The 20631-nt window shown below is 42.7% G+C and overlaps 1 protein-coding gene across 2 annotated transcripts in view; it reads right to left on the bottom strand.

Annotated features, from left to right (window-relative positions):
• clmpb (CXADR like membrane protein b) overlaps positions 1–20631 on the bottom strand; it is a 100765-nt gene that overhangs the window by 10416 nt on the left and 69718 nt on the right. For both annotated transcript variants that reach the window (XM_085795154.1, XM_085795153.1), the window contains exons 2-3: positions 7822–7970; positions 2624–2828 (exon numbers count right to left, since the gene is read on the bottom strand). In XM_085795154.1, the coding sequence (XP_085651280.1) occupies positions 2624–2828; positions 7822–7932 (316 nt within the window). In that variant the 5' untranslated portion in view covers positions 7933–7970. The remainder of the gene's footprint in view (positions 1–2623; positions 2829–7821; positions 7971–20631) is intronic.

Here is a 20631-nt window from a genome sequence, read left to right as displayed (position 1 = left end):
TAATTTTGTTCTGTTATTGCTCTTATAAAGTTTAAAAGCTCAAACATCAGCTCATAAAACCAATCTTCCGTGCACTGTTGATGGGTCGACTAGTGATATTATATCCCAGAATGCCTAAAATAAGATGAATTATAGTTTACAATGGACTGTAAATTGAAAATTTACTGAAGCACAAGTTATTCCATAATGTAAAATCAAGTGAAACAGCCCAACACCAGCGCGTGTCACCTCACAATAAAACACTACATAAAACAAAGAGCAAAGGTATAAAAGTGAGATAATACTAACAAAAATGGTTTATTAAGTCGCATAAAGTTGAAATGTTTTGACATACATAATAAACTTCATTTGAATGTTTCCATCTATATCCATTACTGGTGTCATATACTATTTTTAATGAGGATAGCTACAGTGGTGTTTGCCATGACAGTCATTTTTCAGAGCTGGCGGCACAGAGAAAATAAAACAGTCCCATAGGGAATGGATCAATGTGACCCAAAGCTGGCTGTGAACGCTTGTGGTAATATGTTCTCCACAGGTCAAAGGTTTTGGTCATAGTCCAGTAGCTGGAGGCGGAGTACAGTATAGCTGGAGCCTGCTGAGCTGCTCTGTTTAGATAGAAGCCGAGAGGCACTGCTACGCTATAAAGCAGGAAAATAGCACAGCCCTTTTCTCCCTATGGGAGTGACATATTTTTAGATCAGCGGTGAACTAAATTTAAATATCTATTTTGTATTTTTGTTGCGCTGTCATATTAGAGATGTCGACTTTCACGTATTTGGATGTTGCCGCTTGTCAACAAAGTTGAGCATAAGTAACTCCTGAGTCAGAGTAATGCTGAGATGTAGTGACTTAGTGATAGCTGGTACATAAAGCCAAGCCAGATAGCTTTTGTGCACCTCTCCCTCTGCCCATCTAACCCTCCTTCTCTCCATCCCTGGCTCTCAGAAGCAGAGCGTTTCCAATGCTCACACACTCAATACGCACTATAATGAGAGGAGCTGAGCTGACGCCTCATCTGTGCATCTCACAGCTCTGTCAGAGTCAGTTAGGCCAAAGTGCAGCAGGAGCAGTTGGAGTGCATAACCTCATACTCACATAAAATACAAACACTTATATTCAACAGTCCAGGTACGCCGCTCAGCAATGACATTAAAACAGGTGACCAATGTGATTTAAGTGTGCATTTTTTTCAATGCAAACTACAAATTAAGTTTCAATAAATAAACTCTTAAAACAGGCCAAGAGTATATACACCTGTCAGTTGCAACAGTAAAACCAGCCGCCAGTTTGATGTAATGGCTGATGGTGCATATAAAAACATAACACATACTGTTCCCACTTTAAGAAGCTACATCAAAAAACCTCCACGTGCAAATCCAAACACAGTGCAGGCATCCAGGCATGAACGTGCAGGCTTGCCCATAAACACATACAACTACTGGAGGCACCAATAAATCCTGGCACACACACAAATACATACACTCGCACGCTCTCTCATGCCAAGCCAGCTACCAGCTCGGCTGCCAAGCTATTATCTTAGTGCGCGAAGTGAGAGAAAAATGCAAATGTTCGTCTCTCTCAAAATCGAAAGTGTCACCGCAAAGCTGAGGGCAATTTGTAAAAATGGAGGCACTAACTCACTGAAATGTCTTCATGGAAGAGAGAGGAGAGTGAGAGCGAGAGGATTAACAGACTGTTCCATTAGAAAACCAATAACCGCGGGTTGAACTAATCTCCCATGATGTTTTAATAAATCTCCTGCTTTTCTGACATTGAGAACGATCTCGCTCCTCCCGCTGGACTTTGTGGCCGGCTTTTGTGGTGCAGCCGTTCCCCTTTTGCTGACTGTCCTTCAGAGTTGTTTAGCTATTTGAGATATGCAGGCAGAGACACATATTACCACTGAGCGAGCCGTAAAGCTAAGCCATTTATAACCATCTGTATATTGTGCAAATGAGGGAAACAAAAAGAATAAAAGAGACGGGGATAAAATATACAATGATGGCTTATGAGGCCAAAACAGGATTTTCTATAGATGCAAGACCTAAGACATGACTTCTGCAAGCAATTTTCCTAAGTAGATTACCAGCAGCTAGATTGATGACAGTTGCCTTTTTCAATGTCATTTTCAACTACTAAATTTCATTAGACTGTATACCTCAAACTTGCAGAAGAGTCTGTTGCCAGTTTTCTCATAGATCTTGCGGACGACAGAAATGAATTTAACTTGCTTCTTGTCCATGTAACTCAGTCCCTAACTGAATCAATCAGTTCTGTGCTCCTCCAGACCCAGTCGCATGTTTCTGGTCTCACCTCATCAACAAACCAATCCAAACGAACCCAAACAGCATGAGCAAAATCAAATCACACTGTCTGAATCAAATTGAATCATTAGATCAGTCAGCATGACGGAGGAAATGTGCCAGGCTAATGATCCAGTGATTAGCTGTGTGTGTGTGTATATGTGAGAGAGGGAGAATATATACGTGTGTGTGTTTGCATATGTCCGTTTTCCATGTACAAAAAGGTTCAGGTTTCTTAATACCTGATGGCATGCACCTGTGTGTGTACCTGTTACCTGTGTGTGTCTGTTACAATGTGTCACTCTGGGAACACTTACCCAGCACAATGAGGTTGACCTGGCTCCAGTGGTACTTCCCCCCAGTCTTGACTTTACAGTAGTACTCCCCGGAGTCGGTCAGCAGCAGGTCACTGATCAGCAGGGAGGCGTCTCCACCCAGGTACTCCCCAGCAAAGGACAGACGGCTGGCCTCGCTGCCCGTCGCCTCATTGGTGTACACTTGCCCCCCGAAGAAGGTAATGATCTACACAAGGAAGAGGAGAAAATTAGAGATTGATTTTAATGTTGTTCATTGTATTCAGCTCAGGCCTTGAGAGGGACAGGCTGTTGTTCAGGAGGAAGGTTAGCAGGCATGTGTCCTTCTCTAGTGCTAATGTGGCTAAATCCTAAATGCCAAGCTCTGGTGTGACAAGCTCCTAATGTCTCATGGGAGTGCTAGATCACAGCTCACCACCTTTTAGAAGGATTTCCTCTTAGTCCTGCTAATGTAAACTAACATTTTAAAATGCTGGTGATAATTAACTAAAAAACTTCCCCTATATAAAGATTTTTTTTAATCACTTACACAACAAGTATGGTTAACTTAATTTCTATGTCCCAGCAGTAATACCCTTGATAGATGTGACTGGTAGTCTGCCATTAACATTTAAAATTACATAACTCTAGTGATGGTGTATGCACAGCTCAGATATATTAACATAGTCCCTCACTTGGTGCACAGTTTGGAGGAAAACAGAATACCAGCACTCATGGGTAACACTGTTAACAATCCCTTTTTAATTAATTAACACATGGGAAATAATATTTTACAAATGAATGCATTTGCTGGAATGCCAGTGTTCATTTAGCTGATTGTCTGTGAGCACTGTTATCTCCTTATGCTCTTTTTACGAGCAGAGCCGTCAAATTGACCAAATCAAAATCTATTCTGGGGTTGAGATAAAAGATTAAAGTACCCACAATGGCACTGATGTAATGTCAGCACGTTGGCAAGAACAGCCAAACAAATGTCTTGGTCCAAAATGCACAGTAACCTATATGTTCAGACAACTAACAAGTCATAGGTCACTTTGTTTTATTGACACTGCCAAGAAGGTTGTGTTTCTTTTTACTCGTTCGTTGTTTAGCTGTGGCACATTTGTGACGGAGATGTGACAATGTATTGCAGTTTCTGCTGGGGTGTAATTTTCAGGTACATTCATATTATGGATTGACATGTAACTGTGAGGGAAAAGTAGGTTAATATGTGTTAATATACAGTTATCTATGTGCATGTGTTTGCATATGTGTACCTACAGTATGTTTGCATGAATATTGTATGTCACACATATGTTTGTGTTTGCTATGTGTAAGGTGCATTTATGCATGTTGATGTACACGTGCGCATATTTTAATAGTTGCATAAAATGCAATGTGGGTGCATGCTGTTTTGTATACAGTATGGTTTTGTCATTTGTCACACAATATGTAAAATATAAAACATAAAAGACACAATGATCAGATGATGTGCAGAACTTTGAAATAAACATTAAAGATAGGCGAGTAAAGAAAATGACAGTTGTGTTACAGTTTGAGACTGACCCAGTCTATTTTCATTTTTATTTTTAGCACATGGTTCATTGATGTTTGCTCAGACTTGGTCTTCAAAGGAAAACTCTGTTGATTTGAAACTTCATTGTCGACATGTAACATCTGTAAACCTGCACTGGAAACCTTTCATTTTCTCTTCTCTGACTGTTTACGTCTTTGCTTATTTCTATCCTCTCTTTGTTTATGTTTGTCCCCCCTCCCCCCTCTCTCCATCTATTTCTCTCTCTCGCTCCATTCACATACACAAACACAAACAAACACAGCTGTCACAGTGGCCTATTACTCAGGGCAAGTGAGAGCCTGCAGATGGGGACTGCTAAATGCCGGTGCCACAGCGCATCAGTGCCCAAGAAACAGGGGCACCTGCTGTGATCACAGGTGACGACTGGCCATTCTCACACACACATACACACACACACACACACACTGAGCAAACATGTAAAGAGTAAACACACCTTGAATGCAAACAGACATACATTACTGTGCCACAGCTGCGGGCACAAAGCCACATGGCCCTCGCACCTAAACAAAGTGGGACATATTTCAAAAGCATCTGCTTATGGGCACACTTTTACTGCCCTCGCCAACTGGACTTTTGTAACTCACACGCACTGTATGTGAGTATAATTTACTGTCTGTGTATGTGTTTTGCTGCTGGGTATGTATGAGTGTGTTTTGAAAACATGCTTACGAGACCAATGGAGGGAGAGAGAGAGACAGAGTCAAAGTGAGTGTGATGAGTGATGAGTGTGAGGAATTTAAGGATAATTCAGTGAAATGACCTGAGGCTGTCAAAGCAATTCAATTTATGTGGTTTGTTTATTCAGTAAAAATTTAAAACACCATGCAGACATGACATTCCCCTGCCATTTCTGTTTATTTTTAATGGATATTTTAAAGACTTTGTTAGATTAAAAAAATATTGTATTTTTCATTCTTAATTAATTGGTTGGTTTGACAGTTTTTCTTTTGGACTGAAAACAACATAGAAAGGATATTTTGATATCATGATAGCTTGTGTAAACTATGACAGCCTGTCTTTGATCATGGAGCATCAGTGATGATCATGCAGACCAGATTACACACTGTTTGTGTATTAGATTAGTACATTCATACATTTAAGACATTTAGGTTTTGTTTTCAAACTATAGGCCATAATGTTTTTTGAATATATCTATATCTGTATAGTGAATACAGGAAGGAAATACAGAACAATGCAGATTTTGTCACAATGTGTCACAAGTGGTAATAAATGCCACTGGAATGTGTTAAAAACTGTGTTGCACTGAAACAGCACACAGTCAGCCGTAACACAGCTGCTGGTGTAATCTTTCAAGAAAGGATGTTAATTTGCAGAAAGCCTACTCCATTCATTGTTTTACATTTTTTGGAAAATTACATCCTTCCCCGTCTGTGCCACTACAGCTGTCACTATGGTAACACCATAGCGCTAGAGTAACTACACTTGAGCTTGAAACCATTTTACAATCCATCTTGGTGAATTTCGATGCGTTTTGGTCATCGTCATACCTGCCCTGTCTCCAGCTCCTCTGTGTCCTAAACACATGTAGCCTCTACATTTGCTAACAGGGGCTAAATGTTGACAAGATGCTCTTTCCCTCTCAACACGGCCTTCCAGCAGAACAAAAGAATGATTTATTCATTCAGCTACAGGCAAAGTCTCTGTCCTAATCAAATTTTCAGACGTTTGATTTTAATTAATGGCGCCTTCAATGTTATCTTCCTGTTAAATATTCATCGCAATGTGGCAGCCCCACTCTGAATCATCAAAGCGTAAGACACTTGTTTTCCTTTTTCTTTCATTCCTAGCCCCTCTGTTTCCCCTCCGCTCTCTCCTTTTCTTCTCTTTCCTCACAGTGTCACACTTCTCTGTGTTAACCAACACATCAGTGCACGAACAAAAGACTTCCAAAGAGAAAGAAAATCTCTTTCTTCCGACAGAAAGCTGGTGAGATTTTACGCTCTGTCTGTTATCAGATACTATGCTCGGTTTGGGTGAAGAAAGCCAATGATTCAAAACCGATGAAACGATTCCAAAACGTTTTCAGACGCTGTGAGACAACAAAACCAACTTAAAAGGAATTTCTAGCTTTCAGCAAAGCAAACACAGAGAAATATCAATGTAATTGGAGTATTTTCTTAGCATTGGAAGAACATGTAATAACATGAATCATGTATTTGGAAGGATTTTGTCTGCTTTATTTGCTTTATCTATCAGCTTGTCTGCTTAATTCTGCTAATTTTTATCGTATGTAGTAGTTAATTTAAATGATATAGAAGACAGAGACGCTTACTGTGCTCAGTTGTAATTCAATCTTATGATGTGAAGCCTTGACAGTCTTCAAATGTCTTTAATCAATGAGCTAACATGTCAAAAAAGTGTGTCTACTCAAAAGTTTATAAAGGATTGTGAACACAGTTTTAGTCCCACCACAGCTGTTGTACAGTATGTTGTTGGAGCAGTGTGCAATAAAATCTAGTAGTCAAATCAAGTACTCAACAGAAGCTTCACAGTGGCTTCCCAGCCACAAATCTGATGGAAATAAAATAAAATCTAGTTTCTCTGTGTTCTTTGAGCTGTGTAAAGTCACACTCACAAAAACTGTGAATTTAAGTTGTCAAGTTGTTCCAGTGTTTGACCGTTTTACACTCTAAAACAGTGTCGTGTGAAGGGTCCAAGGTTACAACTACAAAATGAGTTGAGGAACATTCTGCTTCATGATTGTTCCTTTCAGGAAGCCACTAAAACTTCAACTGACACAGTAACTTTAGGCATTGGGTTAATGTACTACCATTATAGCTGCTGTGGGAAATCAATCAGCATAAACCCCATGGAGAAAAGATAGAAGAGATAAGTGTGTGAGACAGAAAGAAGTGAGCGGTGGAGGTAAGTAAGGTAGGGAGGGAAAGAAACCATCCAGCAGTAGGTTTGTAACCCTGATGGTTGGAGAAGCAATACATTACTTTGCAGTAGCCTATGTGAAGGTAAATCTTATGAACTGAGGGAAAAGTTTAGGATATGTCAGATGGTTTAGTAGGAGGTGGAGGAGAGATAAGCAGTACAAATGTTACCAAGTTAACTGGTGTAATTCCACCTAATTCTGAAGGAGGCTCTAAGGCAGGGTGTACGAAACGACTCATAAATGACAACAGGTCAGAGTTATTATTCTTCACTTACCCACATCAAATATATGTGTGTTTGAAGAACGTACTGGATGCCTTATTAAACACAACAACTCAAAATTTACTTAGGTTGTATATCTCTGTACCTCTGTCTTGCTTTGAGAGGGTGTGTGTAACTAATGACCCTGAGCCTTAAGACACTGGCTGTTTTATTATGCCTGTTTACCTCCCACACCGGACATCCTGTCTGTCTTTATCAAGGAGGGCCTACACTATAACCTTGGTTGCCATGGCCACAGCCATGGGATTTGAGATAAGACAAAGTAACACGTGTCGCTTGTGTGGATGCCCTGCCTAAATGAAGAAAATAGACTTAATAGGAAACATTTCCATCACTGATAAGGAAAGGAAACAATAATTCAATATTACTACATTATTACTGCAATGATACAGTGAAATTATACAATCATGGAAAAGTGGAGATAAAAGGGATCTTATCTTACCACTTTCTGTTTGGAGTTTGGTTTCTGCAGTAGCCACTCGATGTCAAGAGAGGATGATGGGAACTGGTGGTGGCATGGTAAGGTGGCATTGTCCCCAACGACCTTCTTCATCTCCGTCTGGGCACCCACTGAGAGCAGGCTAAAAAGAACTGAGAGAGAGGAGGAGGAGAGAGAGATGGAAAGAGAGGAAAAATAAAAGAAGGAGAGAAAAAGGGGAGAGATGTCAGATGGGGACGCTATAGCTTGATCCAAACTTGAGACAAGAGGCGGATGGTGCAGATAGGAAACTGAGTCGGAAGACACAGCACGAGATATGACCCAGAATTCCAATCACTATCCGACAGATGCTGAGATATGTCATGCCCGGACATTGAAGAGAGACAGAGTGGGGATTCTTTTCATAGGAAATAGAGTTTGGTGTAAGAGGTCAGAGAGAGAGAAGTATTATGGTGATCTTTATGTTAACCCCTTTTGACAAGGCCAGGCAGAGAACACATTCTTATTCGCAGCAACAGCTTTGGGGAGTTGTGGCCTGAGAGAGGAAAGGTACTGATCTTTTGAGTGTTTAGGAGCTGTGATGGCTGCTCAGGGACAATTCTGCTGTAAGATTTAAGTGACACAATTATTAAGTCATTAAACTACTAAGATTTTCTTGCCCTTTCAAGATGACAAAATGGAAATAAGTTTAAGATAGGACCCCTCCCACAACTGAATCGTGGAACCATAATAACACAAATACCAAAAACTAACAAACAGAAATGGGCGGCCTAACTCGGGGAAGAACTGGGACTGCAGCAAAAAAGTAGCAAGAATTATGTGTGTGCACAAGCAAGTGACTTTGGGCACCGGCCAGACTGTCAGGGCCTGTGTCTCTGTGGGGGAGCAGCAAGGCTAATTTATTGGAGGATGTTGGACAGCCTGGTGGGCTTGAGGGGAATTAGCCAGAGGCGTCACAGGGGGTTTGCTGGAAGCTGAAGCTGTGGATGGCGCGTGTGTGTGTGTGTGTTTGTGTGCGTCGAGAGGAGGTGGTGGTGCACTGCTGAGATACTCGACTCCCTCCACCTGGTAGAAACACTGTAAAATGCTGCAGAGCTCTGCTGAGTTTACACACTCAGATGTGACAGATATTTTTGGCTCTCCAACATTTAACTTAACTACCTGCCTTTAATTTAATTGCCAGACGGGCCAATAGCACCGGGGGATTCTGAGCGCTTAAAATAAAGTTATACCAGCTCGACAGATGCTCATTTTGAATCATGCAGGAATGTAGAGTCGTGTAAATATTGTCACACCTCCTTTTAATCATTATGTTGCTGCTCAGAGGTTAAATATTTCTTCCTGTTTAAACAGACGCACATCCTGCGTGTGAGACACTATATCTGAACAACCACATATATTCACAGGTGTAATGTCTGTGGTGGAGTGATTCAACCCAGAGCGAGTCATTGAAAGAACGCCTCAGTGCTCCGCAGACACAATCACATGTTGTCAGTTGTTCCACGGCGGGGCCAAATGTGGCCCGGCGAATGCATCAGCACTCGCCGGGCGCCTGTCCACTTGTTCACTTGTCCACCCTCACAGGAGCCAACACCCTGTCCCATAAGTGATCTTTGGGCCAATGAAAATGTCAGCTCTGTGCTGTGAAAACAATGAGTCAGTGCTGACACAGGACGCAAAGGCAAAGACTGGGCTCACAGAAACCACTTCTTCTACCAGAGCTTCACTCACACACATGACATCATCTGGTGGATTTCAGCACTTCCTTAAGTTTTGTTTAAGCTCTGTCTCTATTTTGTGAGAGTTGGACTACAGACTTGAGCTCCGGGATAATATGTGTCAGTCAAAGTTAAAGTTTCCAATCTGCATTCACCAGTTGGACAGAGGGAGTGAGCGCTTCACGGTTGGAAGGTTTGCTCGCTCCCTTCGGAGGCGCAGGACTGACAGGACGGATCGCTGAGGTCTGTCCGCTCAGTCGGACCACCTGCTCGGTTCAAATCATTAGTCAGCAGAAAAATAACGGCCACACCTCCACATAGAGGAGCTCCTGGACCCTGAAGGTATCCCAGTTTATGACTTTTTAATGCAGCATTTGCAGGGTCATTCATCTTGTGGGCTCCCCACCGATATTAGTTTGGATGTCAGAGAAGCGAGAGAGAGAGAGCTTTGCAGTTCAAAGATTATTGAAGAGGAAGAATGGTCAAAGCGTAAGTGTGTGTGTGCGTATGCATAGTTGGTTGGACCTAATGGTGCAAGTTAATGCCTGATGGTAGTAAGTACAGGGGTCTGCTGGGAGACCTGTGCCCACTGTCTCCCTTTGGCTCCTCGGGCTAGCCTCTGTAATCAGTGCTCCCACACCCATCAGCAGCCCGGGGCTGAAGCGGCACTGTGTAGCCGGCCTGATAAGAAATCCCTGCTTCCTTTCTCACCTCCCACCTCATCCTTAAATGCCTACCGCTTCAACTGTAGGCTCTGTAAATTAAAGAATTCACCTGAAAGATAGATAGGAGCAGGGTGACCGAGGAAAGCGGGGCACTGCAATCTCTTCCCACTCAAAGTACTTGACTTTCCACAAGCTGACTTTAAATTGACCTTCAAACAATGATCGGGGTCGACTCACACATCGCTGGTGTCAGAAATGTGCTTCATTGACCAGAATGAGGCTTTGAATCCCATAAATGTTTTGTATTTCATCAAATAAATAAATAAATTGCAAACATGTTGTATTTGTGATGGAACAAAAATTCTCTTGATTTTTGCCAGAGAGAGTTGGCTGACAAATCACAGGGGGTTCTTTTCATACAATTGCTGCTCCCCCACTTTTCCACTTATTTATGGTCTTGCAGAGGGGCTTTTGTGCTGTGGAATGGATGACACAGTGCTCCCAAAATAAGCTCGCCTTGATCTGAGTGTGCGCTCACATTTGGATTGGCCTCATTCACTGTGTGCACAGCTGGGATAGTTGGACTGCAACACCCCAAAATTTGTGTCAACATCAATTATGACACACAACAGAATCCATCACTGTGGCAGCTATGCAGATAGAGAATGAAAGAATTATATTGTCATTCATGTTTGGATTCCTGACCTTGGCTTTTCAATTTGCATTAAGGTGACCTACAAACAATGAACAGTGGGTGCCATATTGGCTTTAACCAGAATCACGTTCCCGCTCACAGGGCTGGGGTAAGTATTTCACATGTCTTTATGAGATTCCATAAGGACGTGGGGAAGGCCATCTAAATAAACATGCCCATCTTGAGTAAGAGATAAACGTGGAGGGGACTTGTGATATGGTAGCTGTCGTCATATCCCCGGCCGTATCCTCCATCCCGCTCTTTCCTCCATTGTATCTACTTTTCTCAGCTCCATTTGGCTCAGCTTCATGCTTCCATTTGTGTCTGGGTTCAATCGTAACCCACAGAAAGAAAGGGAAGAGGCATATTATAATTAACAAAGGAAAGTGGGAGCTAACACCAGAGGTTTAGGAAGGGAGAGTGAGTGTATGAGAGAGAAGGATAGACATATTTGACAAAGAGAGAGAGAGTGAGAGGCCTGGGTGAAATATGGAGGAACCAATTTCTATGAAAAGGCCCTAGGGGGAGTTGTGCTCCAGTAAATCCGCCTTACAGAGCCCTGCAATCTTATTATAGTGTGGCCAGTGAGACGGACAGACAGACAAACAAGGCAGGCCTGGATCTTTCACACTGCCCAAAGTCAAGCCCCATATCCCCTCAGTCAGCACATTGGCCTGGCTGGGGCCTTTGCCATGTCCAAAGCTTATGACCTCTGGTACTCAAACACAGCAGATCAGAAAAGGGGGGGAGAAGGGCCAGGAGAGATAGAGAGGATGGAGTGAAAGAGCAGAGAAAAATGGGTTGAAGGAGGTTTTGGAGGGATGGTGCAATGCCTTATTTTGAGCACTTCCTGTAAGTCACTGATGTGGAGGAAGGATTATAGCATCACAAAGGTGGTTTTAGACACAGGTTAACAGAAGCACAAAAGGAGAGAAAGAGTGGACGTATTACTGTTTTATTCATGCTGACAATTTCCTGTTGTGTGCATTCACGCTGCTTTTTCCTGTATAGAGTACATGTATGACAGGCATCATTTTTTGTGCATGCGTGACCGCCGGTGTGTGTGATGTATGCTTTATGGGAACACATGCTCTGCCACAGGGACTCTTCCACTGCCGCCTATCTGGATAACAGAGATGCGAGGGACTATCTTTCACCGACAGTAAATCAGAGCCCAAGCACTCAAACCTGTGATGTGGATTACAGCTGTCATCAGGCATACAGACTCAGATCACATGTGAGTAACGTGTACAGCCTCACTGCAGCAGGTAACAATCAGCTAGACTAGACAATATACATTCTCCAAACTACAGGCTTATCAAGGTCCCACACTTAAATGAATAAGATGATTTTTTTAAGGCTCCATGCAAATTCTCTAAAACATAGGATGTCATGTTTATAACAATTTACCTGACATTTCAAATAACAACACAATTCATCTGTCCTTCTTGCTGACATAAAGCTGGCTTTTAGCTGACTTGGGGACATGCAGAGAGGAGCGTAGGGCTGATGAGACAATAGTGCAAGACTCACAGCTCAGCGTGTGCTGCTGTTTTAAAAGGCTGCGTCCGCTCCCACCAATAGTACATTGCTCTTGCGTGACCTGAATTGGCCATTCAAATGCCAAACATATATCTTATAAATATCACCAGTGTGGCACAGAGATTCACAGATAGAAGGTTACATCGTGCCCTTTCCTCTTTCCCGACGCCTTTGAGGATTTGGAGAGTGACTCGTCTTGAAACGCTGTGAAATCCTCAGATGTCTCAACAGACAAGAAGCCGCCCCCAGTTGTTAGCGCAAACCTCGTGCCTTATGAAAACAACCCCCATGCACACTCTGCCAGAAAGTCCTTTATTCCTTTACAGCCACACAACTCCCTTATTTTAATTACAGCTTCTTAAGGGGTAAGTCGCTTTCAATGTACCAAGTTATCATGCCCCATTAAAACACATGTTTTGCATATGGCACACTACACCAGTCTCCTTGTAGTTTCAAGGTCCAACTCATGAATATGTTGCTCCTGTGAAAATCAAAGGGGCTGTTTCTTTCCCTGACTCGAGGCTGGCTCTTTGAAGGGATAAAATACCATAATCCTCCTCGCCTCACACCCAGCGACCGACGCTCCGTTTTGCTGACACGGAGCTTTTGTGGGTAAGGTACATAGAGTCATTACCAAGGAATTACAAAGACGAGAGGAACAAATAATACCTAACTGCTAATTAGCAATATCTTACAAATACTTGCTGAATAACGCTTTCCTGATTACGATTTTCATGCAACCTTAGCTTGAGGTACATTTTCTCACTACAACCTGTCATTTGTCACTACAACTTGTCATTTTTCTGTCCCCTCAAGGAAAGTGTCAGATCCCCCTGACAGCTAGTGAGTTTTACTGACATCGTATCATTTACTGATGAATGACACAAGCCAGATGCAGCCAAAAAAAAGATTATATCCACCATGCTCCACAGCTCCACCATGGACCTGGCTAACTATTAAACACATATATTAAAGTCATCATGACATAATGATGAAAATGTCGCTTGTGAGCAAAACTTCTAAAGGCGCCATCCAGCTCATGTTCATCTTGAGCGAGGTTTCTAAGAATTGTGGCTGTATCAGTAATGGGTGGGTTTGAGGAGGAAAAGATGGAAGGGAATCATTCCCACGATAATCCCTTGAACCTGGAGGGGGTAGGCAAATGGGAAAAGAGAGGGAGGGCCAATGGGAATGGGAAAAGAGAGATGAAATACCACTGAGGTCTGAATAATGTAAGGCCCTGTGGTAAATGTTCACCTCATGGTGTGCTTATTGCCTTTATTAGCATCCCTTTCATTGCCTTGTCATTGGTGCCATGCCGAGTGATAGGGATGCCGTCCCACTGACAGATCACCGAAATAGATCCGAAATTAGTTTCACGACAAGCACTTTTAATTCCCCCAAAGTATTCTGCATTTTCCCTCAGCAAAATGAGGAAATAGGGAGGAGATAGGGGGGAAAAAAGCTAATTACACCATGCCCCGGGGAGGGGGAGTCAGTGAAACCTGCTTACAGTGCTATATGTACATCTTATCAACGCTGTATCTGGTGGCGTTACCCATGCTCATGGGTGTAGCTGTCCAAGATGCTACAGCTGCCCCATAAATTTTCTGCTTTTAGCCTGCAATGGTCCAACGAGCTCAAAGCTTCTCATAAAGGGTTACACTTTGGTTTGTCATGCATCACACTCGCCAACCTGCACAACAAACACTACAAGTCTGCTTGCTTCGACCATCCCTGTTATCCTTACATTTTCTACTCTGGTTTTTAGGTTCTCTTTACAGAGATCAGCACAATGCACATTTAAAGTGTATTATAAAAAGTAAGAGACACTGCACATCAGTGTAGCAGACTGATATTCAATTCTTTCCACCCTCTACGTGGCTTTTGTAAAACCCACAGCTTAACATGTGACCAAGTGGAAAGAGTGACGAGTGGGAGACTGAGACAAACTCCACAAAGAAAACACTGATTGTCATTGGCTGGAAGTTTTTTCTTTTCTTTTTTAATTAAAAACCAATTCATCATTTTGGAAAGGATGGTCCCCATTTAAAATGTTAATTACGGCAATGCATCTTAGAGACTTCAGCCTGACTTGCAGTATAATCTCCAGAAGCTCGTGTGATGTTAAACCGTTTACGGAGTTACATTTGGCTTCAGAAAACACCATTCAAGACATTTTTCCTCCCTTTAATGTGTTGAGACTGAACAAGGTCCAAATGTCAAATGGTCTGTTTTGCACCAGATAACACGCTTCAGTTAAATGGGGCTTGGACAGTGACCTCTCTATTATGCTGCAGCAAGGGATCCTCCCAACATCTGGCAAAGCTTAAACAAACCAGCGTGTGTGCGCACTCTCTTTGTTCTGCATGAGCGTCTCCAAATCTGAGGCTACATGGAGAGTGCAGCGAAGAGGAGAGAGAGTTAACATCTTGCAGAAACTTATCACCGAATGTAAAGGGCACATCCTCCCCGGAGCACATGCACACAGCCTTGAATAAACCTGCTGTCCCCCACTGAGAAAACACATTTTAATGGAGGATAGAGGGGAGTGAGTCCTTTGACATATTAAGACACCACAGAGAAAGAACGAAAAAGTTCATTCGGGAATGAAATGCTTTTTTTTCCTCTTAGTCAAGGACATTTTGCTGAAACTCATTTCCACAAGCTAAGACCGGGGAGAAAACAACTGCGTGGTTTCAAAGCGGTAAGTCAGCGATTTGGGCTATCAAAAGAAAACAACTCCAAATCCAGTTAGAAAAATTATATTTGCTTTGACAGAAATCAAATTTCGTCTCCTTCACAAAGAAAACTTTCCCTCCATTCCGGCTCTGAACATATTTCCTATTCATCCGTTTTTCAACAAGCTTTTTGTCCCAGGGCTGAGCTTATTCTTGGTCTGTGTGGCATTAAGGTATTTTTGTTGGCATGGTTTTGTGAATAAGAACGGAAAATATTCATCAAGGAGCTCGACAGTTTAGGTACAGACGCCAAGGTATAGACAGCACAGTGGAATTCTCTTCTTTGCTGAGTTCAAGCTCTGTTTGACCCCGCGAGGCCGACAGATGGTGTGGTGAGAAACATGATGAGCTGTATTCATTAAAACACTGTAGAAGACAGGTTTGCCTGCTGCTGATCAACTTAAAGCTTTCCTGGTGGGCATTGCTATGGCATGATATCATATCAACCAAGCGCCGTTGGAGTTCAGACAGATGGGCTAGCGATGATATAAACAGCCAGAATGCTCACACTGCACATATAAACAACCGTTTTCTCCAACAGCTTTTCCCAGCACATCAAGCAAGCAGCCACGTCTTTCTGTTCCCCACAAAATGCTCCTCAATTTCCCCAGTTATTTATGCGTTCTAATCTCAATGTGGCTGGCAAGTATGTATGTGAGCGAACTCCTCTCACATTGTTGGAATGGCTGGACATGGGCACTGACCTCAGCGGATCAATACTTAATAAGCTTTTGTGCTGCCAAGTCCATTTTGCTGCAATCTGCAATTTTTTATGTCCATTAGGGTGAAAATAGAGCTGACTAGGTGTATGACCACAGGAAGTCGAATGTATCGTGGTCGCCCGGGCTCTCTCTGATGATGGATGCTTCACAGTAGTGTGAGACCGATGAAAACTTCAAATACTATCTAGTTCATGCACTATAAAGTACTACACTCCTGACTTTTATTAAATGCAATTCAGTACCCCCATGGTGTTTCAAAGAAGCATTTAACAACTTGTGGGAAGACAATAAAAGCCGCAGTAGGCTATATGGTTAAGTTTGTTGGCACGTGACGAGCAAGTGGAATGAGAGGAAAATAAGCCTAGAGCTAGCGCTATATTTGGAGCAGCACTAAAGCTCAGCTTCTGAGGCGGTGTACATAGCCCCCGTCTGGACATGTAAGCACCACATTTTGCGAGCCCATAGTCGGGATTGGTGAAGGGATTCTGGACACTCTCCTTATTCTTCTTCTCTTGCCTCTCTGCATACACAGATTTAATTCCATTATTTGGGTCACTGCGATTATTTGTCACTGTCGAAAGTCCAAGTTCACCTAGGGTTAGACAGTGAGGCCTCTCTCAGAAAAGATGATAATTTACTTCGCTGGATCCACGGAAAAATAGGAGCAGAATACAACAGAGCAGCTCCCATGTTGTACATTTCATCAGTTAATTGAAAACAGACGGGACGCTAACTCCCTCTCTCCATCCGCCCAGCACTGCGTCACTGACATATTAGTGCTGTCGCCAGTCCTATGGTATGCATCTGACATATCATTTTACTTGAGCGGTTGAGCGGAAAATAACAAAGCAGGCAAGTCCTCATACACAAATCAGAGGATGATACTGTTACAGCCCCTCACACTGTAGCTGCTGCTGCTGCTGCTGCAAAGGACAAAGAGGTAACCTATCCATCCAAGCCTGTGACTAGGAAGGACACGTCGATGGCTGCCATTTCCCCAGAGGTGAGCAGATGCCACGTCTATTTTGGCAGCTGTATACTGAAAAGGTGTTGATGGGTGGGGCAGCTGACAGAGGCAGAGTGGTGGCTTCGCGATGGCCGGGGTGGTCAACAGGGGCTGCAAGGCTTCCAGGAAAGGCCTCTCTTAGGCTCATTTAGGCGAGGTAATGGACCAACCTACCATCTGTCCTGATGATTAGCTCTGTCCATTCATGCAGGCTTCTAACCTTAATCACCTGCTGCACACCACACACATGCATAAAGCACACCTAGAAAACAGTACATTCATACTGTAGGTGGAGTGGAACAAACACACATCAAGTCTCCACAGAAAGGTATGTGCCTTTGGGCTGTGCCTTAATCAAAAGCAGCTTTTCCATACAGAATATACATGGAATGCTTTCATTTTTTTAAATGAAAAATATAGCATATTAACTTGTAAAAGGCCTGCCAAAAATCTTGTGAATGACGTAGTGCAAGACGGTTTAAGTGAATCCCTTTGTCCATTCCTGAAGACGATCACCAGTCTTTCACACTCCTACAAACAAATAAGCCGCCCCCCCCCCCATGCCCCAGTGTCTGAAAAAGGAATGCCCACACAGCCACATCCGAGGGCGGAGAGAAGATTGAAACCAGATGAATGGAGCTCGGGTACAGCTTGCTCGCCGGGCCAATATTTCACTCCCCAAAGCCTGATTAAAATGAGGTGTGGCACTGGCTGGGCCAAGGCAGCTTATTCGGGCTCAGAGAGGGACATTTGCTCACAGTGACACCCCGGGTGAGAAGGAGGAAAACGAGGGCGAAGGTCACAACGAAAGCTTGTGCAACTGGCTCATGCTTTCTCAGGAGACTTGATGAAGCACAGCCTGTTCCCTAAAGTTGCACTGATAAAATAAATCCACAAGGCTCATTTAAAAAGTGAATTTGACAGAATTTGAGTCTGCCAAAAAACCAGTGTGGAATCTGTCACCTTCTATTCTGTTGTATCCTTTTATTTAAAAAAAAATCTTTTCAGGGTAACACAGCGACCGAGGATGTTTAAAGTAGGACATTGGCGTGGAAACTGTTAACTGATGTGCCAAAGGAAACGAGGACAATCTGCAAGAATTGTGGAGTGAGAATTATTAGCATTAGAGAAGTTAGATACTGTATGGATTATTAGGAAACCAAAAAGCCTTGATGCTACAAACCCACTTTTCATTTTGTTAACATGATTCTTGGATTAAAAAAAATCCATGTTACAGAAATTATAGAAACATTTATATGCCTTCTTTTTTTTTTTTTTTTTTTACCTGTGTGCCAAGAAACCTTTTAGAATAATAAGCCCTTATGCTATTTGGTAATATTGGGGGTCCTAAAAGTATTGTGTAACCCATAAAGAACACTGCACTTTTAAGGGTGTAGTCTTCATGTTAATAATAAATCCAGAATACTTACACAATATGACTGTTTTCAAGATCTGTGAGGCATAACGTTCATGTCTGCGTCCAAAGACATTACAGTCAGTGTTGAGCCATGTTAGAAACTTTCAACATGAATTCACTTGGAAGGAGGGAGGAGAAAAAACAGCCAAACATGCCACGTGTTGTTTCCTCCTGCCTTGACCAGTTGGTGTGCTCACCCAGTGAGTGTGTCTTTAGACCAGAGGTCATATCATTGCATGCACGTGCTTAAGTGTGTTTATAATAAATGTAGCGAGAGGGTGTCATTTGCATTCTTTATGAGTAAATGCGTGGAACGAGGCAGCATAAGAAAGAGACAGAGGGGGCGGGGGGGTTAGGTGCTGGCGAAGGTGTGTGTCTGTGTTTGTGCGTGCAGCTTAACACTTGTGTGAGTGTGACTGACTGATTAGCGGCTTGTTTTCATCGACTGTCTGCATTGGCCTCTCCTGAGATAGCAAGGCATAGTGGGAGAATTTCGTACTATTTTCCAGCGCTGGCTGCTTTCTCTTTCCTTCCCATGCAGCTGGTAGGCCACACTCTCGACTCGATGCCAAACACACTCCCCTCTATCCCCCTGACATTTTAGCTATGTTACTGCTGAGAGAGTTGTGGCTCGCCTGCCTGCCGCCTGCCTGTACACATGAGTAAATAAAGCCCAGCTCATTTCATTTGGCCATAATGTGTAATCTACATTTGCTTGGTCAACGAGAGGTTAATCTCATTACCTTGTGCTAAATGGCATGCTCGGGCATCCTCTGACAAGACGAAGGCTAGACACAAGTTAATTAAAAGAGCAATTAAAAGAAGACAGTAAGTCCCACTTAACTGTGGTAATATGTTAGTTCCCCTGACACCAGCACAGTGATGCTGAATACCACTATTCTACTGTAGTCTGTCACTAATAACAAACCACTTCTCATCACGAACAAAGGAGACAAGTATTAACAGAACAATAGGAAAAGCTGGCACGGGGTTAGCTTGTTTTGTGGTTGAACATGTGCTTCAAACTAACCTTTAGCACTGGTTGTGGTTTACCTACTGTGTGACGCCTTATTAAAAACAACCCTAACCACAGAAGTACACACACACTTATTACAGCAGTTAATCAAGTCCAACAGGTTGTTAAAAATCTGACATGCAATTAGTTGAGAATGAACTGTAGCAGACCTAAATGTCATCAAAAAGGGGAAACACATTTGTTGGTGTTGGTGCTTTGTATTTGAATCTGTCTGGGATGGAGCCAAAAGTCTCTCCTTCATAAAGTCATTTACATAATATTTAGCTCACTGACTTGTCATTTAATTCACCATAAATTGATTTAAATACAGGTAATGTGTCTCTGACATGGCCAAAAAAGTAAGATGGAAGTCATAAAAGTGATTCTGTGGAGATAGCCACAGGAAAACTATAGGGTAGGCAATTTATAAGGAATCTGCCAAGACAAGGTCAAAACCGAGTATATGACTGAATCATGTTTGGTCAATGAGCCAAATTGAGAACTGTTGTGCAACTGGTGTAAAACAGGTGGCCAGTCACCCATTCAAAAAAAGTCTCTCTATCTAGCAACACTTGCACTAAGCTAACAACACTGCAGACTGTAAACACCATCCAATTTGATTGGTATAAATTCATTTGGAAAGAGAAACAGACAATCAGAAAACTCTAACTTGATCATGTGACATTTGGCTGAACAATGGTGGAAATATGATCACTCAGTCAGTCAGGGACATGTGTGATTATAGGGCTGTTGCACAGTTGTGGTCAGGCCAATAGTGACACCCATTTACTTTCTAAAATAGTCTCCCTTCATACAATTTTCACATTACCACACTATGAGGCAGGATTGACATCATGAAGATTTACGTCAAGCTAAAACAGAGACTAACTCAACAACAACTCTCCCTCATCATCATCGCTATGTGGGCTGTGAGACACTTTTTCAGTGTTCTGTGTCCTGTGTTAGCATACTGGACAGCCAGGGAGCTGGGGATGTTGCCCGCTAGCTGCCTGCCCTGTGGGTACTACTACGGGCTCCAGCCTCCCTCCAGATGAATCATAAACAAGTCCCATGGCCTCAGTGACTTAATCCCCTGTGACATCGCCACGGGGAGATGGAGAAAAAAGGGAGCGGGGAGAAGGGAAAACATGCCCTGTGCTCAACTTTCAAGTGAATTAAACATTAGGATGAATGTGTATGAGGTGTATCTGAGGATATACGCCATTTCATTGAGGTAGTAATATAACACATTATAGCATCTGCTGGATATTTTGTTGGGGTGAGAAATGGGGG

Source organism: Trachurus japonicus, chromosome 13, assembly GCF_045865225.1.
Source record: "Trachurus japonicus isolate A0001 chromosome 13, Traja_1.0".
NCBI classification, from domain to species: domain Eukaryota; kingdom Metazoa; phylum Chordata; class Actinopteri; order Carangiformes; family Carangidae; genus Trachurus; species Trachurus japonicus.
This window is presented reverse-complemented; position numbering and strand designations above follow the sequence as displayed.